Source organism: Pyrus communis, chromosome 4, assembly GCF_041283825.1.
Source record: "Pyrus communis isolate YQ-2024b chromosome 4, ASM4128382v1, whole genome shotgun sequence".
Classification (NCBI taxonomy): Eukaryota; Viridiplantae; Streptophyta; class Magnoliopsida; order Rosales; family Rosaceae; genus Pyrus; species Pyrus communis.
This window is the reverse complement of record NC_142568.1, coordinates 16,878,576-16,892,995: the sequence shown is the minus strand read 5'-3', so window position 1 is coordinate 16,892,995 and position 14,420 is coordinate 16,878,576. Positions and strand designations below refer to the sequence as shown.

Sequence of the window (14,420 nt, the reverse complement as noted above, 5' to 3'; positions counted from 1 at the left end):
ATATATATATAGACACACACACACACACATATAATATATATTAACTCTTGCCGAACACGCAAATTGAAACCAAAGTTTTTAATATATTAATTCTTCCCGTACACCCAAATTGAAACCAAAGTTTTAATATTTTATGAGAGCTGTTATTCCCACCTTAATATTTTATCTTCCCATCCACCTTAATGAATTTTTTAATTACAAATTTATTCTTTTGTAAAATGACTAGTTAGGACCTTAGTTATCCAGTTTTGTGTTTTTGGTTTTTTTTTTTTTTTTTTTTTTTTTTTTTTTTTTTTTTTGTTTTTTTTGTAAAAAAAGGAAAATTCTGGGCATGATAGCTCTTATCTTCTATTTAGACGATTTGTCTCCCTTAAATCCTATTCATCCTTCTCATCTCTTTTCATTCAGAGAAAGCAAAATCATTCAGAGAGAGAAAGCAAAAATAATGAACATAGAAGATGATGTTTATATGGAAGAAGTAGAGGATTATGTTTCCATCAAAGAGGTAGAAGAATAATTTTATGTGTGAGTCGTTTTAATTTGTCGCCATCGTACAATTGAATTTGCATAGCTTTATGGTTTTTTTCTTTGAATTTGCATCTGTGGCTATGATTTTATATTTAAATTTTGCGTACATTATTATGATTAGCCTTAGGTTAGGGTACAATTTGTTTCACGTTTTCATATGCATATTCCTAGAGATGGTTTACATGAGTAAGCTCCATTTTCAATCTCAACCAAACTTGTTTTTACTGGATTGCTTACAACTTAGAAGGGCTTCTAAAAAATTACAACTACTAGAACATGTGTGAGCCACATTTGCGGAGGCCAGGGGTTCGGGTTCGAGAGAGAGCACCAAAAATGTGTTCTACAAGCAACTGGAAGACTCCGATTTTTCCCTTTCCATGGTGAACAACAGGTGTACATCAGGCTGAAGATTGGAAGACTCCATTTTTTTTATTTTTCTGCTGCCTTTTAGAAGAGAGTAATATTATTTGTTTATATTCTCTTTTTAAGAGATAAGTTATAATTATATATATTAAGGGTTATTTGAGGAATAATAGTGGGTGGGGAAATAACATTTTAATTTTTTAACTTTTTATAGCAAGTGCAAATATAATGTGGGTGGAAAAATAAGTTAACGGGATGAGTCTAGCAACTCTCTATTTTAATTCTTGCTGAACAGCCAAATTGAAACCAAAAAGTTTTAATTAATTAAAAAGAAGAAAGACTGATTAAAAAATATAAAAAAAAGGATCAAACACGGTACCTATTACGTACTAGTCACTAGTCATCCTTTGGCCGAGTCCAACTTATTATTGGGGTTTTGTCAATTCATCAATACGTTGATAGGAGTTCAGCAATGCGTATTATTGACTTTTGTTTGGTAATATTTTCTTGTGACTTATCTTTGTAAGATGATAAGGTCAATTAATTAATAGCTAGGGTTTCATTTCTAATTTTGTTTCATGCCTATTTTATCCTCTCTAATATTTTTTTTATTTTTTTTATTTTGTCAAACATTAGTTTTCTAATTTAATGTTATTTATGTAGAACAAAATGATTTTTAGCTTAAAATTATTATATTTGAGTCTTTTATATGGATAATATGAATGAGTTTGAAAACGAATTTGTAGATAATGTGGATGGTTTGATACCAAATTTATGGATAATTTTGATACATAGGTTTTGATACCTACCGCATAGGTAATATGGAGATAAAATTTTCTTACAATAAATAATGTAAAAAGGGGAAGCAAATGCATACAATAAATAATGAGTAATTGTGCGCATATTAGTCGTTGAGGGGTATATATAGAGAGATTTTTCAGTGTAATCGTCACACGATGTAGTACACTACGTGTCCTCATATAAATGGTGAGATGTGTGTGTTAAAAGGTTAATAACTTAAAAATTAAAATTTTTCACCACTTGTATAAAAACACGTGGTGTACCATCTGTGTTCCCATCACAACTAAAAATTTATCGTATGTATAATAGATATGAAAAATTCACTCAATTCTTTAACCCCTATCCTGACTCTAATACCTTAAAAAAAGAAGATGTTTGCTTACGTAGAATGTTGGTCAAAGGGTTTACTTTGAAAATGTATAATTCTTAGATTTTCTGTTCACAAATTAAATTGACTTTGTGCGGCTGACATAATTGCGAATGTGAAACGCTAAGGCTAAGGCTAAGATCCAAAATATTTGGCATCTTGGACTTCCGATATATTTGAACATGCATTTAGCATTAGCGTGAATTCATCATAATGCTAAGTTCTATAGCTCACCACGCTGATCATCAGCTGGTCTGCTTAAGAGAGAGAGTAACTACAAATCAATCTCAACTAGTAATAAAACTGGTGATTAAAAATGTGGTAGAAATAGCTTCTTTAGTTTAGGCACGGAAATTCTGTTTACTTGGTATTGGTAGTGAGAGTATGAATTCGACATCAGAGAAAGAAGAGATTTTGCATATGTTTGTAAATAAGCTGACTATTTCCCATATAGCCAATTAGTTTTAGAGTATAACTTCAACTTTCTTCATATTGTAAGAGAATGTTATTCCACGGGTGAACCCCAATTGCTACACTAACCCAATTTATGTTGTCAACATGTTAGCTTTGAAAATTCGCTCCATGTAGGGAAGCGTATACTAATTTGACCAAGAGGAAGAAACTTATAAAATAACAGATGCCTGTATGAAAGAATGGACAGCCCATAAATCACATATTTGCTAAGAATTCTGCTAGTTTTGCGGTCAAAGAATGAACCAACTTGGCCAACTTGAACCAGAAGTTAGGTTGGAAAGCATGAGCTGTAGTTGGCCCCAATTGTAAGATTTTTTTTTTTTTTTCGTTTTCTAGTATGAGTAAAAAATTGAATAATAATGATAATTGAACGTTGACTTATGAAAAAAAGTTTTAATTCATTCATTTTTTCCTACAATAAATGATATATATTTCATATTACATGATAAGTCACATATAACGTGATAAAAGAGATAGATATAATTATATACATTCTTTTATAGATTAAAAAAATCATGCTTATTAGTTATCATCAAGGAAAAAAGCATGACGTTGGTGACGATGACGCTAAGTACTCAGGTACGTCCATGGTATAGGTTAATATTGAGATTAATTAACTCTAAGCAAATTGTGCTTTGCGCTCTAGTAATCGAGCTGTTGGGCCAAGTCTAGGGTATGCAATATCTCATGGGCTTCCCAACCTCCTTCGTCCCTGGTCATGCTCTAGTCACACGATGGTCATCTTATTATAGTACGGATCGGCTCTTGTCTGGCCATTTGTGCATTTGGTTTGGTTTTTTGCCTTTTGACGTTTTCAATAAAATACATCCTTCGATAAAGGAAAAGTCTTATAAACCGCAATTGTTGACAAAGGAATTATATCAATCATAAATATGGGGCCACTCATATTATGCTTATCCTTAGGATTTACGAAGTAAACGCTTAAATTATAGAGACTTTTTAACAACCATGAACATTTCATTGCCTTTTCCATCATAAATATGGGGCCACTCATATTATGCTTATGCTTACGATTTTCAAAGTAAACGCTCAAATTATAGAGACTTTTTAACAACCATGAACATTGCATTGACTTTTCCCAGGGGCTTACTACTAGCATAGAGGTGTGAACCTGTCCGCAAATTGGAGGGACTGATATTGCCCGTAGGAAATAATTGAAGAAATATGGTTGGAATTCTTAGATGATATGCGATCAGATAGGTAGGATGCCAGATTTTGCAGCCTGTGCATTGATGAGTTCAGTTCGCTAGAAGCCGCTAACTGTAAATCCTCCATCAACACTGATAACTTGTCCATTGATGTAAGAAGCAGCAGGAAGGCAGAGGAAAGTGATCAGAGATGATATTTCATTAGGCTGTGCAAGGCGACGGACGGGAGTTCGACCTATTAGGCGTCTGAAATCATCGGAATGACCATCCTGACATATCAAAATCAAGTTTAACTGTTAGATGAGATATGCCTAAAAATTTGGTAAAACACAAGGACTGAACAATATATATAGGTAGAAGGGGATGGATATTTACAGAATCAACTTTAACTCCGGTGTTGACAGCCCATGGCGCCACAGCATTAGTACGAATGTTGTCTTTTGCCCATTCGCATGCCAAGTTCTTCGAAATTTGGATGACTGCGCCTATAAGATAGCAGTGGTAGTGATGTTTAGAGATTGCAATCAATAACACAATAACACTAGTGATTTGGCACATTATTCATGTGAGGCAGTTAATGCTGGAGAAGCTGAGAAAAAATATAGGAAGACAGTTTTGGAAGATTAATTAATTACTCACTTTTTGTTGCTGCATAGGCAGAGAGTTTCGGTAGAGCTACCACACCGGCAATGGAGGCAACAAAGACAATACTTGCATTTCCTGAGGCCTTCAAGAGAGGATGTGCAAGTTGAGAAAGATGGTAGGGAGATTCAACATTGGTTTTCATCATACTTGAGAAATCATCCAAAGTATAATCTGTGGTTCCTCTAAGTGTGCAAGTTGCAGCATTATTTACCTACATATTGCACCATACGTAGCACACTCAAAATCCATTTAATGGTAATTAGTTAATTAAAGACCCTTACAATTCTTATTTTCTAAATAAAAACTCACATCATTCTAAACATCCAAATAAAATCCAAATTTAAACAAGACTGCCAAGTAGAAAAGTAATTGACCTATTATTACAAAATATATACAACTTGTGCCACACTGTTCAAATCAAAACAATAAATGTTTAAAGCAATCTAACATTTTAAAATTTTAATAGTATACGTAGGTGCACTATATGAATGAAATTGCATTCTTTTGTTATGTAAGCATATTATTTTGCATGAATTTTACATATATCAGGCATTTAAAATATATATATATATATATGTGTGTGTGTGAAATAATTTACCTACATTAATATGTAAAATATAATTTTATTGACTTAATTTAGCATGTATAATAACATATATTAGACATGTTTTATGTTATTATATATTAGGCAATAAATTTATAACATTATTATTATTATTATTATTATTATTATTATTATTATTTGTAAAATCATTAATTCTCCCTTACAATTTGCAGGCCATTAATTATGTACATCATAATAGGGGTATTTTAGGCATCCAAAAATTTTAAATGTGTGAAGTCAAACATAATTAATGAATTTGCTGATGTAGAATCTAGTCTATGGATTTTATTCTAGTAAAAAACTTATGTTGGGTTTGATGTAGAGAAAATTAAGTTTTAGGGGCTAAAGTCATATTTTTAGATTAATTAATAAGATGTGAATTAATTAAGGTTGTATTAGTCATAAATGAACTTACAAGGATGTTAAGTTTGCCTTCAAAAATAGAGGAGACAGTTTTGATGAGGTTCTCCCTTTGTGCTTTAGAGGTTAAGTCACAAACCGAGCCAGTCACTTTGAATCCCTTACTTTCCCATTCTTGAAGCCTCTCAAGAATCTGTGACTGGTTGCGAGCGCAGGTGTGAACGGTTGCTCCAAGTCCTGCTAGCTCCTCCACAATGGCATATCTAATACAATTGCACACCCAACAACAATGTTAGTTAACTAGCAACCAGTTAAGAAAGAGACAAATATATATGAGAACTGACAAACTTTTATACCAAGCATATAGCTCAACGTCATCATGACCAATATTGTCCCTAACTTAACCAACTATTATTAAATGTGAGGTCTTATCACAAATGATTTATACGATATTAACAGTGAACCTCCCACACATAATTATATCTACGATCTGAGAGGCTCTATTCTCTAATAAGAACTGGAGACTGAAGAGAAATTATCGTGAAGACTGAAGAGAAGAGATAGGTAATTTGATTACCCGATGCCTTTTGTTCCACCGGTGACGAGGGCAGTCATGCCTTTGAGAGACCATCTTTGGCTGTCGAAACCTGCCATGTATTTTGCTTCTCAAACTGAATGTTTATAACCCTCAAATGTTCTTCAGCTAACAGGCAAGAAGAAAGCTCTGTATATTACTGAAGACTGAAGAAGAATGAACTAAAATGTGTTGTGCTCATATTCTATGCAATCAGTGTGTATATATAGTAGTCCTGCTTGACCAAAACAAATTATATTGAAATATCACAAGAAACTGTCAAACAGCGTAACAGTGGCCCACCAATTCGGTTGAGTCAAGATTCTTGTTAATTAGGGATTGTGTCAATTCCTTGAACTGATTGGGTGTATGCAGGAGTAAAGCTATATAGTGGCCGGTGGGGAAGGGGTCCCTCCCCATTAACAGAACAACCGATTAATACATCATTTACCACTAACACTCCAAAATTTTTATCTACTAGTCTCGAAACCCAACGCCTTTTCTCTTCACTTTGCCCACCACAAAAGATTTTCATCCCTGTTCACGCAACAATCAAATGCCATACGAAGATTCTCATCCCCACTGCACATACTGCAGCATATACAAATATTTTCATCCCCGTTCAACAAGTAATCAATGAATTTTATCTACTAGTCTCGAAACCCAACTCCTTTTCTCATCACTTTGCCCACCACAAAAGATTTTCATCCATGTTCACGCAACAATCAAATGCCATATGCTTTACTTTTTTTTAGGGAATTCACTCGACAATCAACTTGAAAGCAGGGGATTTCTTTAACCCCTCAAGTATATAATCAATTCATGAAAACATATTAACAACAATACATTCACCAATTAGAAAATAAATTCGAAATTTAAAATAATAATTGGCTTTCAAATTTGACAGAAATCCTAGAACACACTTAGCGAGACTTATGGAATCAGAAAAGAGAGAAGATGAAGATGGTTGCAGTGGCTGACAAGAACTCCGATTTTTCTCCGGAATCTCCGATACAACTCCAGAATTTTCTATTGAATCTCTGATTAGGGCGAGCATGTTCATACATTTGTGAGTAATTATGAGTCATGTGTTGACAACAATTGAAAACCATGTGAATGGTACAAGGAAATGGCAACAACCGTGACTTTGTGTTTGCTTGCATGCAATTGTGCATGCTTTCTCTTCTATGCATTAAATGGCAAATGGAGAAAAAGTTGTACTCTATAGGCTATGTATAGACTTTGGTGCATGCTAGGTAGGCTAGGTGATGATTATGTCATGTGAACTTAAGGTTTTTTGGTCTTGGTTGTTGGCTGCTAGTGTATGTCCATAACTAGATGCAATATTTGTGCATTTCGTATGCTTGGAAAGTGCGAAGGTAAGCATCATAGAAGCATTCAAGAGGGAGAGCCCATAGGTAAGGTTGAACATGGGTTGAGAGAAAATCAAGAGAGCTAGAGTGAAAAGTATTCTAGTTAAAGAACTCTTAGGGTAGAGTGAGGTTTTTGGAAAAATTCTGTGAGTGGGTGTACAAGGGATTTGGGATTGGATTATGTCGATTTAACTCATGTGTAACTTATACTGTTATTCTCGTAGTGAAGAGCAATATCTCTCCAGGGACGTAGACAGGTTTTTGCATAATCTTATAAATTTCTCAATGTCTTTATTTCTTGTATTTTATTCTGTTCAACTGTGGGTCTGTATCTTGGTGAGGTAATCTGAATCTTGTTTCCACACTAACGAACGAGCTAAGGCACAACAAAGCAGAACATCATAATTTATTTTTTACAATCGAAAGAGAAAAGGAAACGGTTGAGGGAGAGAATTAAGGCTGCGTTGGGAAAATGAAAAAAGGAGCGTGCACTGGTTTATTTAACACTAAGCGCCCAATTTGTTCATGCTCAAACTCTATCCATCGTTAGGGGCGTCTCAAGCTATTTGTTTAAGATGACATATATAACTATTTGCGACATTACTTATAGCAGTGTCGCAAATATTTTTGCACTAACAAATACCGCGCCAATTTCCTCTTATTTGTGATGGTAGTGTAATCTGACGCAAAAAAAGTGTCGCAAAAAGGCATTTTTCTTGTAATGCTAAGCAAGCTTCATCTCCTAATATGCTGTCCTTTTAACCATTTTGATGGTGTTTATTTGGTCTTTTTTCTTTTATCTCGTATTAATACATTCCTAGGTGCAATATATTTACACTTCCTAGTTGTATTATTAGGAAGGAGAAGTTGTTTTTATAGACTTTTTCGCTTCCTATGTATTTAGCAGTGGATTCAGAATTTTAATATCCAATATGGTCTCAATATAAAAGTTTAAAAAAAAATCAAAGCGAAAATAACATTGAAAAATAGAATGATAGACTACCAATTTTTCATTTATAATTATACTACAAACAACATTACAAATTACAAACTAAATTTGTCCATAGTGAAATTTCATGTTTTACTGGTACAAAAAAAACTTTGCGCGACGCAGGTCCTTTGTCGCGCAAAGGCAAAAAATGTCGTGCAAAAATTAGCCCAACGAACCTTTGTCGCGCGCCAACCGTCGCGCCAAAGCAATCACAGTAGGACTTGTGCGACGAACAAATAACCTGCGTCACACAAAACCACTTTGCTTATGAGTACAAATATATATATATATTTTCGCCTTTTGCATATGAGTACAAAATAAATAAATTAAAATCTACTTAGTAAATATATATACTATTGAACTTGATGGGAGACGAAATTAGTTTCAACGATCCAATCGTCAAATTTGTTTGTATATATTTCGAGATCGCGTACGCCAAAAATCCCAAAAAACAAACATTCACAGATCAAGTAATGAGACAAAACTTTTCGACGATTATAAACGAATAATCACGATTTAATAGTTATTTAACTTCGATTTTGATGATTTTTTACAACTACACTCCTTGACCCTATATGAATACAACGAATGAATTCGATCTTCAATTTAAAATATTTACACTAGTAGATACCACAAAATCTTTATGTTATACTTAATGAAAGTATAAATAAACTCTAAGTATTAGTGAAATTATCGTTTTGATTGGATACGCATTTTACGAAGCTAGTTTCAACGATCCAACCGTCAAACTTGTTTGTATATCTGTTGAGATCACATAAGCCAAAAAATCGCAAAAAACAAACATTCAGAGATCAAGTCACGGGACAAAACTTTTCGACGGTTAAAAACAAAAAATCACGATTTAACGGTAGTTTTAACTCTGATTTTGATGATTTTTTACAGTTACACTCTTTAACCTTATATGAATACAATGAATGGATTCGATCTTCAATTTAAAATATTTACACTAGTGGATACCACAAAATATTTATGTTATACTTAATGAAAGTATAAATAAACTCCAAGTGTTAGTAAATCTATTGTTTTGATGGGATACGCATTATACGAAACTAGTTTCAACGATCGAACCGTCAAAACTTGTTTGTATATGCTTCGAGATCGCATACGCTAAAAATTGCAAAAAACAAATATTCAGAGATCAAATAACGGGACAAACCTTTTCGACAGTTATAAATAAAAAATCACGATTTAACGGTAGTTTTAACTCCAATTTTGATGATTTTTTACAACTACACTCCTTGATCCTATATGAATACAATGAACTAATTTGATCGTCAATTTAAAATATTTACACAAGTGGATATCACAAAATCTTATGTTATACTACAAAGTCATTGACTTTGCGCGATGAAGGTGTGCTTTCGTCACGCAAAATAACTTTGTATGACATAGGTGAACCTTCGTTGCACAAAGTAGTTTTGTGCGACGGTAGTCTTCATCACGCAAAGCTGTTTTGCGCGACGCAGGTGCACCTATGTCACGCAAAGTTATTTTGCGTGACGAATGCAAACCTTTGTCAAAGTTAGGAAAAAAAGCAGTAAAGCATTCTTGGTTTGGCACCAAAATCTTACGCGACACACAAAACGTCATGCAAAATGCCATTGCGCAAAGGTCGTTTGCGCGACGTTTTGTGTTTTGTGTCACGCAAACATACTTTGTGCGACTAAATTTGCTCCATCGCGCAAACATGTTTTTGTACTAGTGTTACATCCCAAAATCATAGCATTAACTATAATAATTAAATAAAAAAATTTGTCACTACAGATGGTAGAGGTGACCGGGTGGTGCTTAGTAGCTAGTTTTTTTTTTTTTTTTTTTCTTTGGACAAAGGTAATTTTCGTTACCAAGATAGCACAAGTACAACCAAAGGGGCCCAATTACATAGCAAACCCAAAACAAAAAGTGAACCCCAAACACTAAACAAAAGCCCCACCTAAGAGAAGAGCCCAAAAATAGAAAAACAAAAACCCTAAAAGACTAGTTTCCGCCGATGCAATCGAAGAACCTGCCGCTGAACACCATCCAGCATCCCATGCAAAAGATCGCACCAAACACAGCCCCAAAGAAGAAGGCTCAACCTTCCTCCACCAAGCACCACACATATCGAAACTGTAGCCATCAAGGAAAGAAGCCAGCGGGAAAGAATTTTCCCCCATCAACAAAGCCAAAAACGGCATACAAGTGGAAGGTGGTGGTGCGTACACCATATGAGCCGAAGCTCTGCACATCTTTCGAGAAAGTCGCAAAACGCGGGTGGAAGAGATGGTTGCAGAATTGGACATGTGTGAGAATGATGGATGACTGAAAAAAATGCAAGGGTCAGAAAATGGCTGGATTAGAGTCATGGAGGTGGAAAAACTTGAGGGAAAAGAAGAAAAAGGAAGGTTGGAAATGGGACTGTCAGATCGAGACCAAAGAAAGGTTAGATTTGAGGCCTTAGGGGATGGATTACCAAGAAAAACGGGTCAAAAAACATGAAGAAAGCCAATTGCACAGAGAAGGGAAGAGAGACAAAAGACGAAGAATAAAAATGAAGGCCACCGACCCTGGCCACTGTTAGGGTCGGTGACAAATCGAGATGACGGAATTAAGAGCACTCACACATCGGTGAGAAAGTCTCTCACATAGAGAGAATGTCTCTCACGCAGAGAGAAAAAGCAGAAGGAAATGAGATACAATCCAATGTACATTTGTTAGATGTGGATGCTTAGTAGCTAGTTTGGATAATACTTCTGATTTAGCTGACATCCAAATCCAAAGTACAAATTTTGTTCATCCTTACATTTTACAAATTAAACGCTCAAATTATAGACTTTTTAACAACAGAAGTATTGCACTAACTATTTGCTCTAGGCTTATTATTCACACTTTGAATTATACTTTATGAGGGACAAGATAATGGTAGAGTAGCCCACTGAACTCACTAGTATTTGATTGGACTTAGTACAAAATATATGGCTGATAGAGAATTATGGTGGTTGGGAAAACACATCAACTAAATTATACCACGGGTGGCAGAGTTGTAAAAGTTTTAGATTTTAGGGATCGTAGGCGGTGTTTGCTTTGAATGAAGGCTTTGAGATTATAGTTGAAAAGCTAAGAGACTTTTGCTGAAAAGCAATTGGGTTTGTGATGAAAAACAGTTAAGTTGATCGAAGAATCACTCAAAGTTTTGTTTAATTGTAGAGATTGAATTTGACAAAGGTTCTGACCTTGGAGGCCGTTGACTATATTTATAGGCGGTGAAGAAATAGCAACCTCGATCATATCGCTGAGCTGGAGCAGGAGTAGATTGGTCATTTAGATGTCTCCATAGAAATTGGACAGACTGATTATTATCCATAGGAAAAAAATAAAAGAACTTTTGGGATTGTTAGCTAATGTGTGATTAGGATGCTTATTTTGCAGCCTAGACATTGATGAGATGAGTTCTCTAGAAGCCGCTAACTGTAAATCCTCCATCAACACTAATAACTTGTCTATTGATGTAAGAAGCAGCTGGCAGGCAAAGGAAGGTGACGAGAGATGAAATTTCATTAGGCTGTGCAAGACGGCGGATGGGAGTTCGACCTATTAGGCGTCGGAAATCATCAGCATGACCATCCTGAGAATGCTAAACCAAGTTTAATTGTTAGATTAGTTGCCCAAATTATTATTAAAGATCAAATTTGGTAAGGCACAAGGACTCAAGAATATATATAGGCAGAAGGAAAGGTATTTACAGATTCAACTTTAACACCGGTGTTGACAGCCCATGGCGCCACAACATTAGTACGAATGACGTCTTTTGCCCATTCACATGCCAAGTTCTTTGAAATTTGGATGACTGCACCTATAAAATAGAAATGAAAATTAACGTTTAGAGGTCTTGCAGTTAAATAAACTTCTATATTTTGTAAAATTAATTAGTTGCTCACTTTTTGTTGCTGCATAGGCAGAGAGTTTCGGTAGAGCTACTACACCGGCAATGGAGGCAATAAAAGACAATACTTGCATTTCCTGAGGCCTTCAAGAGAGGATGTGCAAGTTGAGAAAGATGGTAGGGAGATTCAACATTGGTTTCCATCATACTTGAGAAATCTTCCAAAGTGTAATCTGTAGTTCCTCTAAGTGTGCAAGTCGTAGCACTATTTACCTACATGTTGCACCATATGTAGACATGTCAAAACCTTCTTCATATTAATTAAGCGGCTAATTAAGGTTTAAACTATTATTTATTTAGTCGTAAATGGACTTACAAGAATGTTAAGTTTGCCATCAAAAATAGAGGAGACGGTTTTGATGAGGTTCTCCCTTTGTGCTTTAGAGGTTAAGTCACAAACCGAGCCAGTTACTTTGAGTCCCTTAGGCCATCTCCAACCGAGGTCTGGCCGGAGGGCTCTTTTTAGCCCTCTGGCCCTCCAAGATTCTCCAAGATATTAATATTTTAATGAACAGTACAGGGTCATATTTGCCTCCGTCTCCAACTGAGGGCCAGAGGACTCGTTTGAGCCTTGTCATAAAAAACCGTCTCTAACCGAGAGCCAAAGGGTCATAGGGCCAAACATAATTTATTATTTAAATTTAAAAACTACAACAAATTAAATTCAAATCCAACAACTTAAATTTAAAAACTACAATGATAACTGGCCCAAAAAACCAAAAAAATTAGAATTTAAATTTAATGAATGGTTTAGGTATTTATAAGAAAAAAAAAATTAGAATTTTTAAGAATTAAAAAAAAAAAGGTCCAAAAAACCAAAAAAAAAAAAAAAAAAAAAATGAATACAACGGCTAGTTGACTAGCCGTTGTATTCAAAATTTTTTTTTTAAGCAATCCTGTCGGTTATAACCGACAAAAATACATTTAATTTTTAATATAAATATATTCCTGTCCGTTATAACCGACAAGAAAGCTATATTTTTTGGCCAACCCCAGGTTGGCTAGCTGGTTGCTTGCAACCAGCCCTCAAGCCCTCTAGGCCTCTCTTATTCCGTGGGGCCCTCTTAGATTCCACAACCCTTTGGCTTAGTCCTCGGTTGGAGACGGTTTTCGAACTATTTTCGGCCCTCTGGCCCTCTGAACCCTTCGGTTGGAGATGCCTTACTTTCCCATTCTTGAAGCCTCTCAAGAATCTGCGCTTCGTTACGGGCACAGGTATGCACGGTTGCTCCAAGTCCTGCCAGCTCTTCCACAATGGCATATCTGAAAAAAAATTGCATCTGAAAAATTAGAATAATATACCCATGAAATAAACTGATCTGAATTATCAGATGCAGAAACAAATAAGAGAAGAAATAGCGAATTTTAATTACCCTATGCCTTTGGTTCCACCGGTGACGAGAGCAGTCGTGCCCTTTAGAGACCATCTTTGACTGTCGAAACCTGCCATGTATTTTTGCTTGATCTGTAACTAAAGATGTTTGTTCACTTGAAGTGGTAATTGGTTAACAGGTAATATGAAAGCTACGTATAACTGTAGGTTGAAGAAGATTTAATGAAATAGCTAAATGTGGATGTGGTGATGATATTCTGTGAAAGCTAGCTGTGGATATACATAGCGTTCTTGCTGGAAACCAAAATATTAAACTAATAAGATGAAAGGTGAAAACAATAGTAGTCGCCATCCATTGGCTGAGTCAAACTTTTTGTTATTAGGGATTGTCAAATTTAATGCAAAGTAATTGGAACACGGAAGCATCCATCGAACGTCAACTATTTGTCCTTGACTTTGATATATTCAACACGTAGGGAGGACGTTGATTACAATCTAATAAGATTGTCTTATTATTACAAAGTGCGAGCCATTGAACCGTAATAACTGTTGTTGCCAAAAGGTCATATTTCTTAATTAGATTCTGTAATAAAGTTCTATAGTTTTTTTTTTTTTTTTGATTAACAGAAAAATTGAAATATGATAAATTGGCTTTGTGAAGCTGACCCCTCGGCATGTGAACCGGAATGTACGTACGCAACTTAAGTACAGTGGCGAAATCAGAAATTGTTTGGCAAAAATGGGTACTGTTGACCAAGAACATCATAGAACGATTCTTAGTTGGGACGGTGATCTGGCGCTTAATGCCTAGGCAAGACTAAACGACACTAGGCGCTGACTTTAAAACAGTGGCCAAACCACCCAACTCAATATTTTTGTTCATGAAATTTTATAT

The 14,420-nt window shown here is 35.1% G+C and overlaps 1 protein-coding gene and 1 pseudogene across 1 annotated transcript; both read right to left on the bottom strand.

Moving 5' to 3' along the window:
- Positions 1-3,459: 3,459 nt before the first annotated feature.
- On the bottom strand, positions 3,460-6,117 carry LOC137722682 (tropinone reductase homolog). Its single transcript, XM_068461743.2, has 5 exons — positions 5,889-6,117; positions 5,367-5,574; positions 4,342-4,558; positions 4,078-4,187; positions 3,460-3,971 (listed from the first exon to the last, which is right to left on the bottom strand). Exons 1-5 carry the CDS (start codon positions 5,963-5,965, stop codon positions 3,801-3,803), a joined length of 783 nt encoding a protein of 260 aa, XP_068317844.2. The 5' UTR covers positions 5,966-6,117; the 3' UTR covers positions 3,460-3,800.
- Positions 6,118-11,703: 5,586 nt separating this feature from the next.
- Positions 11,704-13,642, bottom strand: LOC137723589 (tropinone reductase homolog; annotated as a pseudogene).
- Between the last annotated feature and the right edge of the window lie 778 nt (positions 13,643-14,420).